Here is a 20,914-nt window from a genome sequence, read left to right on the forward strand (position 1 = left end):
CTGGTGTTCTTGTTAAATGACACCCGGTCATTTTCTATGTATGGCAAAACTATGAATGAGAGACCTCCAAGGCACCCTATCATCAAGAGCCCTGTTCATGTCCTGCAAACTGAGGACCCTGACTTCCTTTAACTATCTGTCTGTAATGAAGTCTCCCTCTTTTCTTACTGTCCTTTACTTTACCAAACATTACTCTCTTTTCTAATGAGCTATGTCTAAGTACAATAATCTCAATTTAGTCTACACTGGCGATGGACAGCAAACGTATGCAGGGGCAGATTCAAACAGCTTCTGCATAGTAAAAGTAACATGTAGGTCAACCAATGCTTCTAGGGCTGCCTTCGCACTGCAGAAATAATCCAGTTTGGCATCTCTTTAACTGCCATGGCTCAATGGGAACTGTCATTTGTTGTGGCACCATAACTCTGACTCAAAAAGCTATAATTCCCACAAATCCATAGCATTCAGCCATGGCAGTTAGTGGTTTCAAACTGGATTACTTCTATAGTGCAGATGCAGCCTAGGTGCATCTTGAGAAAACTGTATCACCTGGATTATGTCCAAATACACATCAACTAAATATGTCATTACAAAGGTTTCTAATAACAAAGCATTTGCTAAACTACATAACAAATATAATTCCCAAGCACTATTGTCAACATACCATTCAAATGTATGTATTAAAAGAATCATACACATGTTGCTATGTGTATGTACTGAAGTTGTCTTCTCTCTCAACCTCAAGACAGGGGCATGGGAATGAGGCCAGCAAAGGTCTATTTGTTTCATTTTGCAATGGTTTAAGTGCATACTTTTAAATTTAAACTTAAAAAGCAATGTAATAGTTATTTTTCCCTTTCTGGTGTAAATACAGTTGAACTGAATTTCTTAATTTAGGGCCCAGACAGACAGGCCGAAAAAGCCAGCTTCTGCATGGCTTGTGGGAATGGCGATTAGATGATGCGCTGAAGCTGCACCTGAGCTGCAGAAACCTGGCCCAAAAGGAAGCAGGGTTTTTCCACTCTGATTTGGGCCCACGGCAGAGGGTGCCCTCAGGGCTGCAGTGTGTGGTTGCAGTGGTCCTGAGGCATCTTTCTTGCTGGTCTGTTTCCCCACTTACTGATTATTAAATGTAATCACCCCTTTTCTCTTAACTTTCTTATCTTTAGTTGTGTACTAGTTGATCCATTTTCTTCTGGTCTGTTTCCCCTCCCCCCTTACTGATTATTAATTTTCATTATACCTTTTCTCCTAACTTTCCTATCTTTAGTTCTGTACTAGTTGATCCATTTTCTTAATTGTGTAACCTCACCTAATGCAATGCTGACAATGAAATCTTAAATGAAATAATAATAATAATAATAATAATAATAATAATAGGCTGTTTTAACACATATATAAAAACACAGGATGCTGTCTTATCAGTTTTGGCCACAAAGATTCTTTCCTATCTTTTCCTGATATTCCTTCCTGGCTATCTCTATTGTAGTATGAAAATAAGAAACAAGGATTTAAGCAAAAACATCTCAAACCAAAAATGCTGCACTAGAGATGTCCTAGTTTGCTTATGGTTCGTGTAAAAGCAGAATACAGTTCTGGCTGCATGACCAGAAGGATCAATTGGACTGATTAAGCTGAAATATTATGAAATATTTATTGTTTCATCTTTGAGGAATCAGAAAAAAACATACTGTACAAAGTTTGGGGAATAGGGTGAAAGAAGGGACAGGGTAGATTCACAGAAAGTTGGAATTATTTTCACAAACAGGAATACTCTTCATTTCCTCCTATCCTAAATACATTCTCTGTATGTGCCTTCAAGCTATCTGTTGACTTATGGTGACCACCACCACCACCTCTGCCGAATTTGACTTCATGCAATATTTAGTTGTACAGTGGGCCTTCCCCTTATGTGGGGGATCTGTTCCGGATCCCCCGCATAAGGGGAAATCCACATATGCTTACACCCCATTGAAAATATTTGTGCAGTGCTTGCAGTGGCGTCTGTGCCACTACTTTCATTACAGCGCGGCTTCTGCATAAGCTGGAAGCTGTGTATAGTGCGCCACGTATGGCATGGGCGCAATGTACATGGAAAATATAAACATTGCACTCCTCCTCCACAAGATATTGATTTTGAAAAATGCAAAAATGTTGTAAAATGATGGCTTTACTTCCACTGGACATCCAAGTTAAAGTGAAAGCTGTATGAAGTTCTGTGGAAGGATCTCTTTCTTGTGTTCTCACTAGTCCTGTGAATTCAGTGTATGTGCCTTCAAGCTGTCTACTGACTTATGTTGATCCCCATGAATTTCTTTTTTTTAATTAATATTTTTAAATTTTCCAATACAAATTATTGTGCTTTCTTCATACAAATATATGTTTTTACACTTTATTTATTTTATACTAAATATCATCTCAGTGCACCCCTTCCCTGGAGCCATTTCCATCCATATACTCCAACCAAAATTTTAATGCATCTTGTGAAGGTAATTTTCCATCATTCTCTTCTTAATACTTTTTCAATATTTTTTCCATATTTCATCAAAATCATTTCTTTTCCATAATCCTTTCTTTACTTTCAATTTACATGTTAATTTATCATTAATCGCAATTTGCCAGACTTCTTTATACCAATCCTCCAGTTCCACATTTATTTTCATTTTCCAACTTCTTGCTACAATTAATCTTGCTGCTGTAAGCAAATTTGTTACAAGATTTCTTTTTTTCCCCCATTCTACATCATTATACAGTGATAACAATACTATATTTGGTTTTCTATCTATTTTTATATCCATAATATTTTCTATTTCTAATACTGTAGTTTCCCAGTTTTTTTTTACATATTTACATTGCCACCACATATGTATATGATCCCACTTCATTACATCCTCTCCAACAATATTTTGAATTATTCTTATCTATATTATGTAATCTCACTGGTGTTAAGTACCATTTTCAGATCAGCTTATAATTTTCCTTAATTCGTACCAATAGATTTTTCAAATGTCTTTGTTCCCAAATTTTATTCCATTCATTTTCACAAAATTTACAGCCTAATTCTTCTTCCCATATCTCTTTCCAAATATTTTGGTTTATTTCTTTTATTTTATTTTCCATGAATATTTTATAAATTTTGCTAGTTATTCCTTTCATATTTTCATTTTCCTCTAGTTCTTTTCCCTTCTGAATTATTTGTTCAAATTGCGTATATTTTTTTCTTTTCTACATCCTTTTTCTTTCAGTTTTTGAACCATTGTTCTGTTTACATATAATGAAACCATGACATTTTTATTCCTCTAAATTTCTCTTTTATATTTTCTCTTCCTATTTTTAATTCTATCCAATTTTCTATTTTATCTTCCTTCCTTTCTTTTAATTCCTTATCTAATAAAATTCTTAAATTCTTTGGGAATGACTTTACCATTATTATTTGTACTATCAATGAATTTTCACTCAATAATTCTTTTTATATTTATTCCATATTTCTAATATATTTTTCATAAGTGGGCTTTCAATTTCTTTAATTTCTTTTCTACTAAATTCTTTAAAGAAAATATTCCCTATTTTCATATGTATTTTTTTTCTGTTACTAACCAGCCCAGATCTGATGTACCTAACATACCTTCTATTACATATCTTAATTGATTGGCCTTATAATATCCCTTTATATTAGGGAGGCTTAACCCTCCCTTTCCCTATCCCCATGAATTTCAATAGGGTTTTCTGAGACAAGAATACTCAGAAATGGTTTTGCCAGTTCCTTCCTGTAAAATATAGTCCCCTGCACCTAGTATTTGTTGGAAGTCTCCCATCCCAGTACTAACCAGAACTGATCCTGTTTAGCTTAGAAGATCAAACAGGCCCTGGTGCCTTTAAGGTATTTAGATCGCTTCAAAGACACTCTATATTTCCACAAATAGGTCATACTGATTTCAGTAACAGATAGAGTGGTGTGCATTTTTAAACTGCTACTTCTAATTAAAATTTATTCTCCTCTAATCATTATTTAATTAACTGGGTTCTGAATCAGAAATGATAAGCCTTTTTGATCTATCTAGCAGAAAGAATTCCACGACAAAAATTCAACAGAGGAAGCTTTTCCTAACACAAAGATGCAGCACTGGGTTTCATGCTCATTATACACTTGTCGAAAAGTCCAGGATTCCTTGTAGATCAACATATAGTACCATTAGAAATGCTAGCATTGCGGTTCTATTAGCAATATTATAATGTGTGTGTGTCTGTGTCTGTGCACACACACATGCATCTGTGCATCTATGTATGTATATATCCACACTATTCCAATGTGTGTTAACACCAATGTCTGTTTCATTGTGGGAATTTGGAATCACTATTTGGAAGACACAGGAAATATATGGTCTTTCATTCTTTAAGACCAAGCAATTGTATATGGTACAGGTAAACTGTATCTCACTACCTGGAATTTATGAAGTATGCTGAAGAACTACAGTGGGTCCTCAGAATCCATGGGGGTTTGGTTCCAGAATGTGGATGCTTACGTCAACACAGTCGGCCTTACGCGGGGAATCTGTTCCGGACCACCACCACCCCTGCGTAAGGCGAAGTCCGCCTATGCTCAAGCCCCATTAGAAACAATGGGGCTCGTGCGTGGTGACGCGGTGGCATGTGAATGGGACGTGCCGCCCCTTGTGCCCTGCGCGCTCCCCACAGCTTGAGCGCATACGCTCAAGACCGTGTATAGCGTGGGCGCACTGTATTTAACATTTAAAATTAGCTGGGTGACAAGGTTCGGTCACCAGGAAGGCATTCTTTCTGCACTGTTTCTCACTTTTCCATCATGAAGGCACTGCGATAATTTAAACCTTTTCCTGACTCTGTTTCCCACCTTCTCATCCTTCCCCTCACAAAGCCGCTGCCAGATTTTAAACCCCTTTGCCACTGATCCACCTCAGGGAGGTGCAGCAGAAGGAGTGGGGCAAGGCAGAAAAGGGGTTAAATTGTGCCAGAGTCTTCCTTTTGTGAAGGTGAGAAACAAAGTAAGGCAAAAGTGTAAATTCTGGCAGAGGCTTTCTTGTGAGGAACTGGGAAACAGAGTGAGGCGGAGTTTAAATTTTGGCATGAAGGTGGTGAGGAAGAGATTTGTTCTGACTGTGGCTTTATGGTGGGATTGACTTCCATGGTGGAAGGAGGCATCAGCTTGCCCAGGTCTTACTGCAGCAGCCTCTGCTATTGCGCTGAGACTGCTTCTCAGTCTTTCTATCTCAGGTTAAAAAATGTACCGTATATATTTGACTATAAGTCAATCTCATGTATAAGTCAAGGGCAGGTTTTGGGGCTAAAATTATGGATTTTGACATGACCCGTGGATAAGTCGAGGGAAAAACTTGAAGGCTCCTTCAGTGTATGTGTATGAATACAGCAAGAGAGACGCTTAATTGAGGCTTTTTGTTTCAATGTTGGTTTCAGCCAGCCAGCGTGGCGGGAGAGGGTCTGCTTATTTAAAAGCAATTAATCACTCAAGATTCTTTCTGCTTGGCGCAAGAGAAAAAGAAACTATCTTGGATCTCTGTTTGTTTAACAGCAGTTAATCACTCAGGGCTCTTTTCTGCTTGGCTGAAGAGAAAAAGAAACTATCTTTCACCGCATGGGGAAATCTGAAAGAGCTGCGATCACATTACCACACTGACCCATAAATAAGTCGACCTAGGATTTGGGGGTCAATTTTTGGGCATAAAGTTTTATACTTATGGATGAGTATATATGGTAAATGTTTCTTTGCTTCAGTCTGTAAGTGCTCAAATCTGCAGATATCGAACTTGTGAATATCAAGGGCCCATTGTATTTCCTCAGTTGCTGTGCCTGGCTCCCAGGCTCTGTAAAGTGAAACTAACATTGAATTCTCTCATGAAACACACATAATCACCTACATATTCATGCATACAGACACAGAGTTGAAAGTACAACCCTTCAAAGAAATATAGTAGCTAGTATTCGCTACTACCAATATTTGTTCCTAACATGCTCCATAAACACATGGGTTAATCCAGTCATCAAAACACAGCCATTGCAATTAACTTTACAGATTTGCTTCAATACATGAAAATAGAAATACTGTGTTTCTTTAAAGATAAGGATTCCATGAGTCTGAAGCATGCAGAAAAAATTGTAACATTACCATACAATAAACAAGCACTTTTCCAAAATTACAAGAGAGAAAATAGTCAAAGTCTGAAAGCCAAACCCTTACATTCATAGGTTTCTGAGCAATCCCTGAAAGAATACTATGTTTTAAAGAAAGCATAAATAGCAGAGTATTTTTTCCTAAACAAGATAATAAAACCTTACTGTATCATATAGCTTACTGCCTTTTGTTCTCAGATATCTGGAAGGATTCACTGTTCAGATCATAGTAATCAAGGAGCAAAATGGCATGCTTATTTATTTACTACATTTAGATCCTACCTTTGTGCTTTAAAAAAGGCACTCAGGGTCATTTTAAATTAAATAAAAAGTAAAATAGAAATTAAATAAAAACACTTAGAAACAGCACTCCTCAGAGGAAGGTGGCACACAGTGGCATCACTTGAGGTCTGCACAGGGTGACACCCCAGAAGAGGGGTGATACCTGCCCCCCCCCCGAACTTCACTGCTGCGGCCCCATTCTCCTCATGAAAATATTTTTATTTAATTTAAAATTACCCCAAGTGCAAGAGGAGAACGAGGCCATGGCAACGAGGAAGGCTGAGTGCGCACTCCTTGCACCTCCTTGCCATGGCCCCATTCTCCTCATGAGGAGAACAAGGCTGCAGCAATTAGGAAGGTTGAGCAAACACACCCTCCTAGCAGCTACCATCTCCATAAGCCCAGCCTCCCACACTGGATGACACCAGTGCATGTAAGCAGCTTGGCTTGAGCTCACTTATCTATTTTAAGTTGTGGGTTTTGTTTGTTTTGTTTTTATTTTCAGTCTGTCCAGCTATTTTACAACCTTTATAGTGTGCTTTTTTTAAAATAAAACAATCACATTCAGTTTTGTTAGGCACAGTGCCCAAGCATAAGCACTTTCCCACCACTATCTGGAAAAGTATGCAGCATGGCATGGGGACAGAACCAGAAGGAAAATTTATTTCACACTACATCATGTAAGTGTCCACAGTTATGCCTTACTTAATTACTTAGGCTCAAGTTATTATGGATTCAAATCCACAGTCTACAATTGCTAATAGTTACAAAGTGGCGTAGTGGTTTGAGCATTTGACTACAACTCTGGAGACCAGGGTTTTGAGTCTCCGTTCAGCCATGGAAACCCTTGGATGACCCTTGGGCAAGTCACACTCTCTCAGCCTCAGAGGGAAACAAAGGCAAACCTCCTCTGAACAAATCATGCCATGAAACCCCTGTGATAGAGTCACCTTAGGGTTGTCCTAAGTCTGGAACAGTTTGAAGGCACACCACCAACACAACAACTGGCAATACAACTTGTAAAACAAGTATATTTCATTTAATTAAGCAGATTCCTGGCCATTACATTCCTGGGAGGGAGTGAAAAGGCAAGCCCAATGCCATCAAGCCTAGCCTGAAGTAAAAGAGGCTTCCCTCCATGCCATATGTCATCATCTGGCCAGGGAGAGAGTGAAAAGGAAGGCCCAACGCCATCAGACCTAGCCTCAAGAAGAAGAGCCCTCCCTCCATGCCATCACCACAGACCCTTACCTTGCTCCTATGCAATGCCAGGCCGGTGAAAAATAAATCTCATATCATCTATGATTTACTGGATGACTATGATGCCGACCTAGCATGCATCACGGAGACCTGGCTGGGAGAGGATAGCTGTACGACCTGGGCAAAAGCCCTCCCAGCTGGGTATGTAGTACAGGAGCAGGTTAGGGAAAGTGGGCGAAGGGGAGGTGTGGCCTTGGTCCATAAAAGTAATATCACCTTGACCAGGAACCCAGTCTCGAAACTGAGACACATCAAGTGTGTTTACCTGACCCTGAAGGCCAAGGACAGTCTGGGGATTCTGTTGGTCTACTGTCCATCCCGTAACCTAACAGACTCCCTGGCCGAGCTGACACAGCTGGTCTCGGAGCTGGTGTTGGAGTCCCCTAGGCTTATAGTCTTGGGGGACATCAACATCCCCTTCGAGGCCGGCTCATCAGCACTAACAGGTGCGGCTCGGTTTTTCATGGAATCCATGACAGCCATGGGCCTGTCCCAGTTGGTCTCGGGTCCAACACACTGTGTAGGCAACACACTCGATGTAGTCTTTAGTACGGACCGAGAAAATCCATGGGTGGAAATAAATGATATTTCTCCCTTGTCTCGGACAGACCATTACCTGGTCAAAGTAGGACTGAAGGCCACAATCCAGAAACCCCTCGGGGGGTGGAGGACCTATGGTCCACCCTCGAAGCCTGATGGAACCCAAAAGGTTCCAAGAAGCCTTAGAAGGTATTGTGTTTGGGAATGATGGCGATTCTGCTGATACCCTGGTTGATACTTGGAATACGAACCTCACCGAGGTAATAAATAGTATCGCTCCCAAGCGTCCTTACCAGCCCGCTCCGAAGAAAAGATCCTGGTATACTAAAGACCTTCGGCAGATGAAGCGGGCTGCGCAATGACTAGAGTGCTACTGGCGGAAACATCAGAACTTATCCGACAAGACACTCCATAAGAACATGTTACGTTCCTACGGAGTAGCAATCAATGCAGCAAAGAACTCGTTCTATGCTGCACGGATTGCATCGGCAGAGTCGCGCCCAGCAGAGCTGTTCAGGGTGGTCAGGGAATTAACACGAGTACCGACCACCCTGAACCCTTTATTAGAACCAATTTCTGCCTGCTGTGACGCTTTTAATGACTTTTTTGCCGATAAAATCTCTCGGATAAGGGCCGATCTCGATGCCAGTCTTACAGCAGAACCTATACCAGAAGCTTCCAGTGTCTCTGGAAACAAGGTTATTCTGGATCATTTTGAGTTTGTTAATACCGAGGACATGGACAAGCTTCTTGGTCAAGTGAAAAGGACGACATGTCCTCTCGATCCCTGCCCTTCTTGGCTGACCAGGGAGGAGATGTTATAAAAATTGCTTTACATCTTATAATTAACACATCTCTTCGGGAAGGTATATTTCCATCGCCTTTGAAACAGGCTATAGTGAAACCGCTTTTAAAGAAACCTTCCCTTGATCCTCTGCAAATGAGCAATTATAGACCAGTCTCCCTATTACCATTCTTGGGCAAGGTGATTGAGAGGGCAGTCGCCTTTCAACTCTAAGCAGTTTTGGATGAAACCGATTTTCTGGACCCATTTCAAACTGGCTTCAGAGCGGGACACGGAGTGGAGACTGCCATGGTCGCCTTAGTCGATGATCTCCGTCTGGGCATTGACAGGGGAGAAATGACCCTGTTAGTGCTCTTGAACATCTCAGCGGCCTTCGATACCATCAACCATGGTATCCTTCTGGAACGCCTGGGAGAGTTGGGTATCGGGGGGCACTACGTTCCAGTGGTTCCGATCCTACCTCTCGGGAAGGTTCCAGTCGGTGAGGCTGGGGAGTAGCTGCTCCCGTAAAAGGGAACTGACATCTGGCGTCCCTCAAGGCGCCATTCTATCCCCCATGCTATTTAACATTTACATGAAGCCGCTGGGAGAGATCATCTGGAAGCATGGAGCACGGTGTTATCAGTACACTGATGACACCCAGATCTATCTCTCCATGTCTCCGACTGATGTAGTGACTAAGGATGGCACCTCCCCTCTGGATGCCTGCCTGGGGTCAGTAATGGGCTGGATGAGGGAAAACAAACTCAAGCTGAATCCAGAGAAGACAGAGGTACTTGTGATAGGCAACCCATGCCCAGACAGGGAAGTTTGTCACCCTATCCTGGACGGTGTTACTCTTCCCCTAAAGGATAAAGTTCGCAGTTTGGGGGGTACTCCTGGACTCATCACTACAATTATCATCTCAAGTAGATGCGATGGCCAGGAGTGCCTGGTACCAGCGTCGGCTGATACGCCAACTGCGCCCCTGTCTGGACAGAAAGGACCTTGAAACTATACTACATGCACTGGTAACTTCTCGCTTGGATTTCTGCAACGCGCTCTACATGGGGCTACCTTTGTACCAGGTTCGGAAGCTGCAACTAGTGCAGAATGCTGCAGCCAGATTGATCACAGGTACCCCCAGATGGGACCATATAACACCTTTCAAAATCTCTTCACTGGCTACCTATTAGCTTCCGGGTGCAATACAAAGTGTTGGTCGTTACCTATAAAGCCCTATATGGCTTGGGCCCGAGTTACTTAAGGGAGCGCCTCTCCCTACACAATCCGCCCCGCACCCTCAGAACAACGGAGAAACTTCTGCTTGATTGCCCCAGGGTAAAACTGGCAGCAACTCAACGGAGGGCTTACTCTTCGATAGCCCCTACTCTCTGGAATGCACTTCCAGAGAAGATCCGACTTTGCCCCACAATGGAAACCTTTAAGAGGGCATTAAAGACTCACCTCTTTCAAGTAGCTTTCCCCTCTGATTTAGTTTAGATAATGAACCCTCCTACCCATAATCTGTTGTTTTTAGCTATATGTACTTGCCCTGGGTTTTTATGCGATTTGTATGAAGTTGTGATTGTAATATTTTATTGTTCTGTACTGTGACATGTGTCACTTAGGCCTGTTACAGATTGCCAAAATAAAGCTGCTTCGGGTCTCTTTGGAGGTATGCTATTTAAATGATGCATGGGTCCTAAGAGTCCGGAGGTGGCGCCAAAGCCACACTCCATTCCTAAGCACTGTAGTGCAGCTTTGGTGCAGCTTCCGGATTCTTAGGATGCATGCATCATTTAAACAGCATACCTCCAAAGAGACCCGAAGCAGCTTTATTTTGGCAGTCTGTAACAGGCCATAATTTGTCAAACTGTAAACCGCTTTGATCTATAGGAAAGGCGGTATATAAATAAAACTTTTATTTATTTTTATTATTTATTTTATCATCAGGCCTGGGAGGGAGTGAAAAGGCAGGCCCAAGGCCATCAGGGCTAACCAGAGCAAGAAGAAGGGCCTTCCCTCCAGTCCATCTGCCATGATCAAGGCCTCAGAAGGAGAGAAGAACCACTGGACTTGATCCCCTTCCCCACCACCTTTCCCTTCTCCTTTTGTGTCATGTCTTTTTAGATTGTAAGCCTGAGGGCAGGGAATCGTCTAATTAAAAATAATCATAATTGCAAGCTGCTCTGAGAGCCTTTAGGGCTGAAGAACGGGGTATAAATACTGTAAATAAATAAATAAATAAATACTTCTTTAACAGAAAATCTGGTACCAGAACTAGAAATAACATGGAAAAAATTGAAACATATTGCTAAGTAACATCAAAGTGCAATCAAAATGGCAAAGAACAGACAAGTTAGGAGAAGCTGTAGCAGTTTGCTTTTGCCTGAGCCTAAGAGGAAGGCTCAACTGTCTCCTATCCTCTGTCTCTGCTGAGTTAACTGAACACAAACTACTTTGGCACTTTTAACTCAGTATTCACAAACTGAAGTAAGCCATAGACAAAGCAGGAAAAGGGGAAAAGAAGAAAGAAACTGGAGAATTTAAAAGGCAGCTAAAAAGGGGAAACAATGGAAGAATAATCAGGACTATCTCTGCCAAATCTGCACAGTTGGAGGGTATGTCAACATGAATCTACAGTGTGATGCAGCAGCTAAAAAAGCCAATGCGATTCTAGGCTGCATCAACAGAAGCAAAGTGTCCAGATCAGGAGAAGTAATAGTGCCACTCTATCAAGAATACTGTGTCCACTTCTGGACACCACAATTCAAAAAGGATGTTGACAAGCTGGAGTATGTCCAGAGGAAGGCAACCAAAATGATTAAAGGTCTGGAAACAGATTCTATCTCAACATTAGGAAGAACAGTCAAACAGATTCTATCTCAACATTAGGAAGAACTTCCTGACAGTAAGAGTTGTCTGACAGTGGAACACACTCCCTCAAAGTGTGGTGGGGTCCCCTTCTTTGGAGGTTTTTAAAGAGGCTGGATGGCCATCTGTTGGGGATGCTTTGATTCTGTGTTGCTGCTTGGCAGGCGGTTGGACTGGATAGCCCTTGTGGTTTCTTCCAACTCGTATGATTTTATGAGCAGTTCAATCTATTTCAACAAATGTATTATCCAAAACTAACAATATGCACAAGTGAAATAAAACACCACATCAGGTAAGCATTGCATAACTAAACAAAAATATTTTGATCCTTCTACAGGCCACTGGAAAGCTTATTCCTAAATAGATCCAGGAATTACTTTTCCTTTCACCAACCTCCACTTTGCTTGTGATTTCCATTTTGGGTAGCTAAATTTAACGATCTATGTCTCTTTACTATGCTGGGATTATGCTTTAACAGATCCCCTAACTATATATTCTTTAAATTCCAGCTAGACAGAAGATACGGAGAAAAGGGGATGCTGGGGAGAGGGATACAGAAAGGACCTTCTTTGACACAGATTTTGTTAACTGAGGTATGTTTGTATAAGTATGTTCAAGGTATGCAATAAAACGACTGCTGTACAAGAGTTCACAAATTTACCCAGATAAGATATTTTAAAGAGACACTGTGTGTTGAGAACTGATGAACATTAAACCAAGGATCCTGGCTATAGACCAGTTTAGATATATACTTTGACCTGAGTCAAATAAATCTTTTGTTTCAATTAGTTATATAGTACTCTGCATTTGATCTGCAGTCCTGGTATGCTTGCTTTTAAGCAGCTGAATGATTTGCAAGTATTGATCACATTCTGAGGTAGGCAATAAAAGACAGGTCCTTCTGCCTCCCTTTGTCCATAAGAAACATGGGATACATATAGCAGCTAGACAATCAAAACAATACAATTAACCATAGTAGAGCCAAAAATAGACAGACATACACACTTCCTAGAATGTATGGCTTTGACAGTATGGCTAATCCAAAGGCAAACATTTTACTTTGGTTTCTTTGTTTCTTGAACTTCCAATAAAAAGGGCATCCCACTTTTAAATTAGTGATGAAGATACATTTCAATCTGAACATAGGAATTCAGCACAATAGATGACCTTGGAGACGAGGTTGTGGTGACAGTTCTCTACAACAGAGCAGTTAGTAAATCTTAATGAAAAGACACAGCAGAATTACCTGGCCTCAAATATGGCTGTCTAGAATGAAGTATATCAAGAGCCTCATACGACAATATAATTATTTCAATATTTAATTATTTGATATTTTAAATATATTTCTCACATTGCACTACTGGTACTTGCTCAAGTCCCAAGTGTTCTAAATCACTAATCTGTGGGGGGATTACAAGTACATAAGAGGTATACCTCAGTAAACAAGAAAATGTGTTCCTGGAGTTTAGTTCTTTAACAGAAACTTTCAAAGAATGGGGATAGGTTCCTACACTACAAAAAGTAATAGTAGCTCAACATGTTTGAACAAATGTTTTATTTCAAACCAACATTATGCAGATGTGAAAATGAAACACCCAGGCCAGGTAAGCCTTGCATAAGTAAATAGAAAGATAGCAATAGCAATAGTATGTGCATTTCTATACCACTTATCAGTGAACTCGGCACTCTCTAAATGGTTTACAATCTGTAAGGTACAGTATTTTCTGGCGTATAAGACTACTTTTTAACCTAGGAAAATTTTCTCAAAAGTCAGGGGTCGTCTTATACGACGGGTATCATCTTATAGGGCTGAAACTTCCGAGCCGGACTGGAGAATCTGCGGTCGCCGCATATGGTGGGGGGAACTCAAAAATTGCCATGGCTGCATACCCTCCGTATGTGGTGACAGTATGAAAGCAGCAAGGGCAGTGCTGTACAAGTACGGTAGAAGAAAATCTTGGAGACAGAGAGGGCTGGGCAGGCAGTGAGAGCTGACCAATCCAAGCAGGCTTTGTGTACAACAAGTTTTCCTGCTAAGTACCTGCATGTCATAAGCATTTGAATTAAAATTACCATATTGAAATCAAATCTGATTTTTAAATTTTTTATTTGGTGTGTGTTGGAAGAGGAGTAGTCTTATACGGCGAGTATATTCCAAACTCTATATTTTAACTGGAAAAGTTGGGGCTCGTCTTATACACCTAGTGGTCTTATACGCCAGAAAATACGGTAATTGCCCCCCAACAAGGTGGGTACTCATTTTACTGACCTACAAAAGGATGGAAGGCTAAGTCAACCTTGGAGCCCCTGGGATCCAACTCACAAATTTGTGGTTGCAGTACTGGAAGTTTAACCACTGTGTCACCAGACTCACATATTGAACATTTTAGAAACCACTTGAAAGCTTGTTCTAAAATGCACCCTGGAATGATTTTTTTTTCTTTCAACAGCTTCCACGTTTCTTATGATTTCCACTTTGGTGGTGAAACATGTCAGGGTAACTGGTGAGATAGACTGCTCTCCTTTCCCCTTTTCTTCCTGTTCTGCTCTTCACCGATGTTAAGTAAGTGATTACTGAGGCAGTTATTTACCTTGCCTGTTGCATACACATTCTTCCCATTCTTCCCCATGTCAAGCTTTATTGCATTGCTTTCTAAAGACACACTGCTGCAACTCAACTCTCAATGTCTGAGTTTCCCCAGCCCACTCTAGCAAGCCTCCAAATGTTAACACTGGGGGGGGGGGGGGGGGAGAACACTCCAGCTAGACCAGGGATAGGCATCCTTTTGAGCCGGGGGCCAGGTTACTGTCCCTCAGACAACTGAGGGGCTGAAGCCGGGGGGTGGAGCTTCCACCCTCCGGGGGCGGGGCCATGTGCCGGAGCTCCCACCCTCCAGTGGCAGAGCCACATGCCGGGGCGGAGCTTCCACCCTCCGGGGGCCATTCCTCCTCCTCTTTGCCGACCCCTGACGGGGCCCCAGGCCTGTCAGAGGCCGGGAAAGAGCCAGCAAAAAAGCCGGCAGGGGCCGCCAGCGCTGGAGGCCTCCCCCTCTTTGCCGGCCCCTGATGGGGCCCCAGGCCCTGTCAGAGGCCGGCAAAAAAGCTGGCGGGGGCCGCCAGCGCTGGAGGCCTCTTCCTCTTTGCCGGCCCTTTTGCCATCACTGGGGCTCAGAGGGCCGCTGCCACCGCCGGAGCCCTGTTTAAGGGCTCCAGCGGCCGCAGCGGGCCTCCCAGAGGCCGCCACCAATGGCAGCGAAGTCTCACGCAACTTTTCTTGTGGTCACGTGAGACTTTGCCTCTAGGCCGCCGCCATTTTATTTTTCAAAATGACGGTGAAGTCTCATGCGAGACTTCACCGCCATTTTGAGAAATAAAATGGCGGTGCCCAGGAGCGGCGAAAAGCCGCAAGCGGCGGCGGCAGGCACGGACCGCATCCAGCCCGTAGGCCGGAGGTTGCCGACCCCTGAGCTAGACACACAGCACAAGAAGAGAGGCTGGACTGGGCTCCCACAAAAATACTTAGGAGCTTCTTTGTCAGAGGCTTTGTTAACTGAGTTGTGCCTGTACATGGGCACGCCTAACCATCTGTACTGTATAGTAACTAACTAACATGTTCCAAGGAAAAATTCGACACACTACACTTATACATATTCAGACTAATCCAGCCGGACAAGTCCTATCTCAAGGCTTTGATTGTGATGATGCCTCTGGCATGCAGAAAGTTTCTTAATTAAGAACATGCATGAATAAGACTAGTCACATTTTATAATATACAGTATCATGTCAGTGTGCAGCAGTAAAAACGGAGTGAAAGTTGTGGCTGATTTAAAGTGATATAGGCCAGAAATCAAAAGAGACAATTCCTTGTCAACTTGCCAGTGAGCATACCCTATCTAGGTTTACATGCTTTGAATGCCATTTTAAGGCTGTTATGCTCCCTTTCAGGCAGTAATGTGGCATTCTGTCCAAGAAGCAGCTTCCTGTAACAGTCGACAGCATCATTTTGCAGCGCTCAATAATAGATATGATTATCAGTCTTCCACACATCCCAACAAATCAGCACACAAGATCTACAACATCTCTCTTCACACACCCCACACCCATCAAAAAGAAACCAAAAATATATTATGTTACAGCATTTTGCAACATTCCAATCCAATACATTGTAACATCATCCTTATCAAGAACAAACAAACATCTTCTTTTCTGCAAGCAGTAAGGCAGCAAATGAAGCAGTAAATTTCACATTCAGAGATGGCATAAAGAAGTAGCTTGCTACCTCTAGACTGTTCAGGAAATAAATTCACCACAGTCATGGCTTTCTTAAGCTAACAAGGTTAAAAAATAATCTTAGTACAACATTAATGCAAACCACAAATAAGAGGCTCAACAACTAAAAACCTATTGCTTAGTTTCTCTATCAACAGCAAAAAGAAACAGAAGAGACTAATCTGTATTTGTTAAAGTAAGTGTTGATCCTTGGTGACCATATAAGCAAAAACAAAACAAAAAGCTGTCACTGGCGCGTTACAGAGTGCCCCTTTGGGGCGGCCTGTAGGTGCCCCTTTCCCCGCCAGATCGGGGCCTCAGCGTCCAGAGCGGCAGCCGCTGAGGCCCCGATCCGCCGCTTTCCGGGCTGCGGGGAAGCGGCAAAAGGCCACTTCCCCGAGGCCTGGAAAGGGGTGTCCTTAGGGCTTCAAGCCCCAAGGACACCCCGCGGCGGCAGGGAGAAGGAGAAAGGGGTCGTTTGGCCCCTTTCTCCTTTGGTCCGCTGGGTGCAGCCGTCTGAAAGCTGCGCCCAGCGGACCAAACCAGGAAGGAGCTCCGAAACGGTAGTTGTTAAAAGCGTCACAGCAGGCCATTGTTGGGTTAAGTAGAGAGTTCTGGGTAGATGGCATCACTGTCAGTTTACCTTTAAAGCCCTACATGGCTTGGGCCCAAGTTACTTGAAGGAATGCCTCTCCCTACACAATCCACCCCACATTCTCAGAACAACTGGGAAGAATCTATTGGATTATCCAAAGACTAGACTAAGATCAACTTCCCACAGGGCATTTACTATAGCTCCCAAATTGTGGAATGGCTTGCTGGAGGAGATCCATCTTAGTACCACCTTAGACGCTTCAAGAAGGCACTCAAGACGGCTCTCTTCTGGCGAGCCTATCCCCCTGACCTGCAATAACAATTATAAGAAGACATTTCATTTTGAGCATGAATTGGAAGTAAGATGTTGATATGGAATTTTTATAGGACTCATTTATTGTTGTGTTTTTATGGGTTCTATGTTATATAAATGAATTTTAACTGAACTGTAATTTTAAATTTATTGTTCTACTCCCACCTCAATCCATAGGAAGAGGCAGGAAATATATAAATAAAAACTATTATTATTATTAATGAAAGATATGAGACAAAGTACAAAATCATAGGCTGGTGAATGAAGGCTAAGCCAAAGAGGAATTGTGGAAACCCTACCAAAAGACAGCTCTGAAAACACAGTGGTAGAAAACATGACCACTAAGAAGTTGACGAAGGAGTGAAACAGACAGGCTAAATAAAGTGGTTTCCAACCACTATGAATACAGGGCATTTAGATGACACCTGCCTCAAAAGCGGCTGGAAACCAGATTGAAGCTGTGCTCCAGGGCCAAAAACCAGAGCAAAGAGAAGACGGGATAGTCCGACTCAAAATGGAAAATGTGCATCTTCACTGCTGCATATAAATGCTTAATATGAGTGCAAGACTGCAACAAAGCAAAGAAATGAAAGTGTAACAACTTGAATGGATGTAATTACAATATATACAAACCAGACAGTCCAACAGAGGGCCATGAGGTGAGGGGGTGTGCATTGGGGGCCACCATGATTGTGCTTTGCCAATATATATCATTCACACACCAATGCCCTGAACTGGTGGAGCATCGCATATGTGACTGTGTGGCCAATCAAAGGGGTGGCCATGCAATGGGATGGCATCTAGGTCGATGTGGGAGATACTTGGAAGTCACAGGTGGTGTGTTTGTGCAATGGTGTGTATGTATGGTGGGGAGGCAACAAAATAAATTACCCAGCAGCATGGCTTGATGCCACGCTGTGCAGTCGGCCTGTGCTTATTTGGCCTACCTTCAGAGCAGGCCATGCAGGCAACAGGGTTTTGACCCACTTTGGAAAAAGGCCCAGGATCAAGCTGCTTTTGCCTGTCCCACACAATTTGACAAACTCATTTAACAAGCTTTCCATGGAAATACTTTACAGTATCTGAAAACATTTGGAGGCGTTTTTAGTTTGGAAAATACTTTATACCTGGCCGGCTGTTTACTAGGGTTTTTATTGTGGTGTATTCAATTTGTCTGAATTCTAAATTATGCTTTTCCATTCTATCTTTTATTATAATCTGCTTTGAACATGTTGTTTGTAATGTAATGTAGGTTTCCAATATGCCCTTTCTCTCTGGGATAGGGCTTGGAGGTACTGTTCTACAGTGGCTCCATTCCTTCCTGGAGGGGTGAACCTGTGGGGTCCCTGAGGGTTCTGTGTCGTCCCCTATGCTGTTTAACATATACATAAAACTCCGTTTGTCCCAAGTTTTGGGGTGCAATGTCATCAATATGCAGATGACACTCAACTCTACTACTCCTTCCCACCTAAATCCAAGGAGGCTGTCCTGGTCCTAAACCAGTGTCTGTCTTCAGTAATCAACTGGATGAGGGCAAACTTAATCGAAACTTAATCCAGACAAGACAGAAGTGCTCCTGGTCAGTTGGAAGGCAGATCAGAGAATAGGGATCCAGCCTGTGTTAGATGGGGCCACACTCCCCCTGAAGACACAGGTTCACAATTTGGGGGTACTCTTGGACTCACCTTTGAACCTGGATGCCCAGGTCTCTGCTATAACCAGGAGCGCTTTCGCACATTTAAAACTTGTGCACTGGCCATGGTGTTACATACCTTGGTTACATCCCATTTGGACTACTGTAATGGGCTATACATGGGGCTGCCTTTGAAAAGTGTTCGGAAAATTCAGCTGGTTCAAAGAGCTGCTGCCAGGCTGTTAACAGGGGCAGATACAATGACCCTGTTGAAACAGCTTCATTGGCTGCCAGTTTGTTTCCAGGCACAATTCAAGGTGCTGGTTATTATCTATAAAGCTCTACACAGCTCAGGGCCACACTATTTGGCAGACCATTTCTCCTGGTATGAACCGGCCCGGACTCTGAGATCCTCTGGAGAAGCCCTTCTCTCCATCCCAACTCCATCAGAAACACGGTTGGTGGGGACGTGAGAGAGGGCCTTCTCGGTGGCTGCCCCTAGATTCTGGAACTCCCTCCCAGGAAGATCAGAATGGCCCCCTCCTTCATGGCCTTCCGCCGGCAGGTGAAGACCTACCTACCTGTTCACAAAGGCACTTAAGGGATTGCTATAAGGACAGGCTGGGATATTGGACCATTTTAAAAATGTGATACAGTTTTTCCTCTACATATAGTTTTATCTTTTTAAAATATGTTTTATTCTTTTAATAACTATCTGTATTAATAACATAATAATTTAATTCCTTTTCAATGTACATTTTATTTTTATTTTTTTAACAGTATTGTTTTTAATGCTGTGAAGCCACTCTGAGTCCCAGTTCTGGGAAAAGAGAGGGGTAACAAATAAATATAATAATAATAATAATAATAGAAAATATCATAAGGATCTTATTTGCATTAGGATCATAGAATGTGGGCATGAGAAGCTGTATTTACAATGGCTGTAACCCTCTTTATGGAACCCTCTCCTTCTGAAAATCTACATCAGTAGAGCTGCAGGAGCTTTGAAACAACACCTTTTAAATTCTCCTGAAAATATCTGAAACATAATTGCACTAAAACTATGAGCCACACAAAGATACATTAATGGAAGAACAAGACACCTCCAGCAGTGCTCAGTAATTCATCTGCAGCTAGCAAAAGGAATTTTACCAGCATGCCTCCTCTGAGGGATAGGGAACAATAGAATTTAAGTTTAACTGTGCACATTTAAAATACACACACAAACACACATACACAGTTAATTTTTAAAAAGTCTTTCCAAATGCCATCTTTCCCAGCAGCTTGAAAACGTACTTTCTGGTAGTCTGGTAGATAACTAATTTAGTTATCTTTTTACTTGCCTGGAACTTATACTTTTGTTAGCCAGCTCAGACATTTTGTAATGAAGTAGGCTTAAAATTTAAAACTCAATTTAGGTATTACAACTGAGAAACACAAACAAGTGGATGCCTGTTAACACGATTCTTAAAAACTCAACTTACTTTAAATATCTAAACAGCCATCTACTTTCAAATCCTGCAAGATCAACTGTGTAATATTATAATTTGTGATTTTACTAATCTTTTCATTTCAGCCCACAGAAAAACAATCAAGCACATGCATGTATCCAAAGCTAGTACAGGTGATGTAAATAGATACACATATGGGAAGTATACTCACTGAAAGGTAGCTGCTAACATCTACATTATCTGTAATGGTCTGACGTTCTCCTCGTTGATTAATCTTCCTAAACCTCCGCCGAGATTGACGGAGGGGCAGTTCCCTTTGCAGAATGTTGTCTTCATTCTCTTTTGAGTTCTCCACCTGGAAAACACGGTCGGGATCTTGATTAAACATCCAGTTCTTCCATATTATTGAAAGTCTATGTAATTTTAAAAAACTCATGAGGACAGGCTCAACATGAAATAGTAATGAGAGATTGCCATAAAACAGCCTTTGCAAGTTTCTGAACCTAGAGCTACACGTCTACTACAATGTTGTTACAAAGAGTTGGGAGGCCACAACTTCCTTCCCGGAAAATGCATTTAAGAGAGAAAGACAGAGAGACTATGCAAAGCTACTTAAAACTGCTCACTGAACTCAGATACCATTTTCAAAAACATAATAGTTATATAGTGTAAAAACATAAAAGATACTAGCTTGATCGCTGCATGTAGATGTCATTTCATACTGCACAGAGAATTACCTTTCAAAA

At 42.0% G+C, this 20,914-nt stretch overlaps 1 protein-coding gene across 12 annotated transcripts in view; it reads right to left on the minus strand.

The window, feature by feature from the left end:
* Positions 1-20,914, minus strand: part of RAPGEF6 (Rap guanine nucleotide exchange factor 6) — a 252,173-nt gene that overhangs the window by 161,368 nt on the left and 69,891 nt on the right. For all 12 annotated transcript variants that reach the window (XM_089530351.1, XM_089530427.1, XM_089530390.1 and 9 more), the window contains one exon: positions 20,380-20,523. In XM_089530351.1, coding sequence (XP_089386477.1) covers positions 20,380-20,523 — 144 coding nt within the window. The remainder of the gene's footprint in view (positions 1-20,379; positions 20,524-20,914) is intronic.

Source organism: Sceloporus occidentalis, unplaced genomic scaffold (genome assembly GCF_023333645.1).
Source record: "Sceloporus occidentalis isolate IW3139 unplaced genomic scaffold, rSceOcc1.0.p SCAF_1, whole genome shotgun sequence".
NCBI lineage: Eukaryota > Metazoa > Chordata > Lepidosauria > Squamata > Phrynosomatidae > Sceloporus > Sceloporus occidentalis.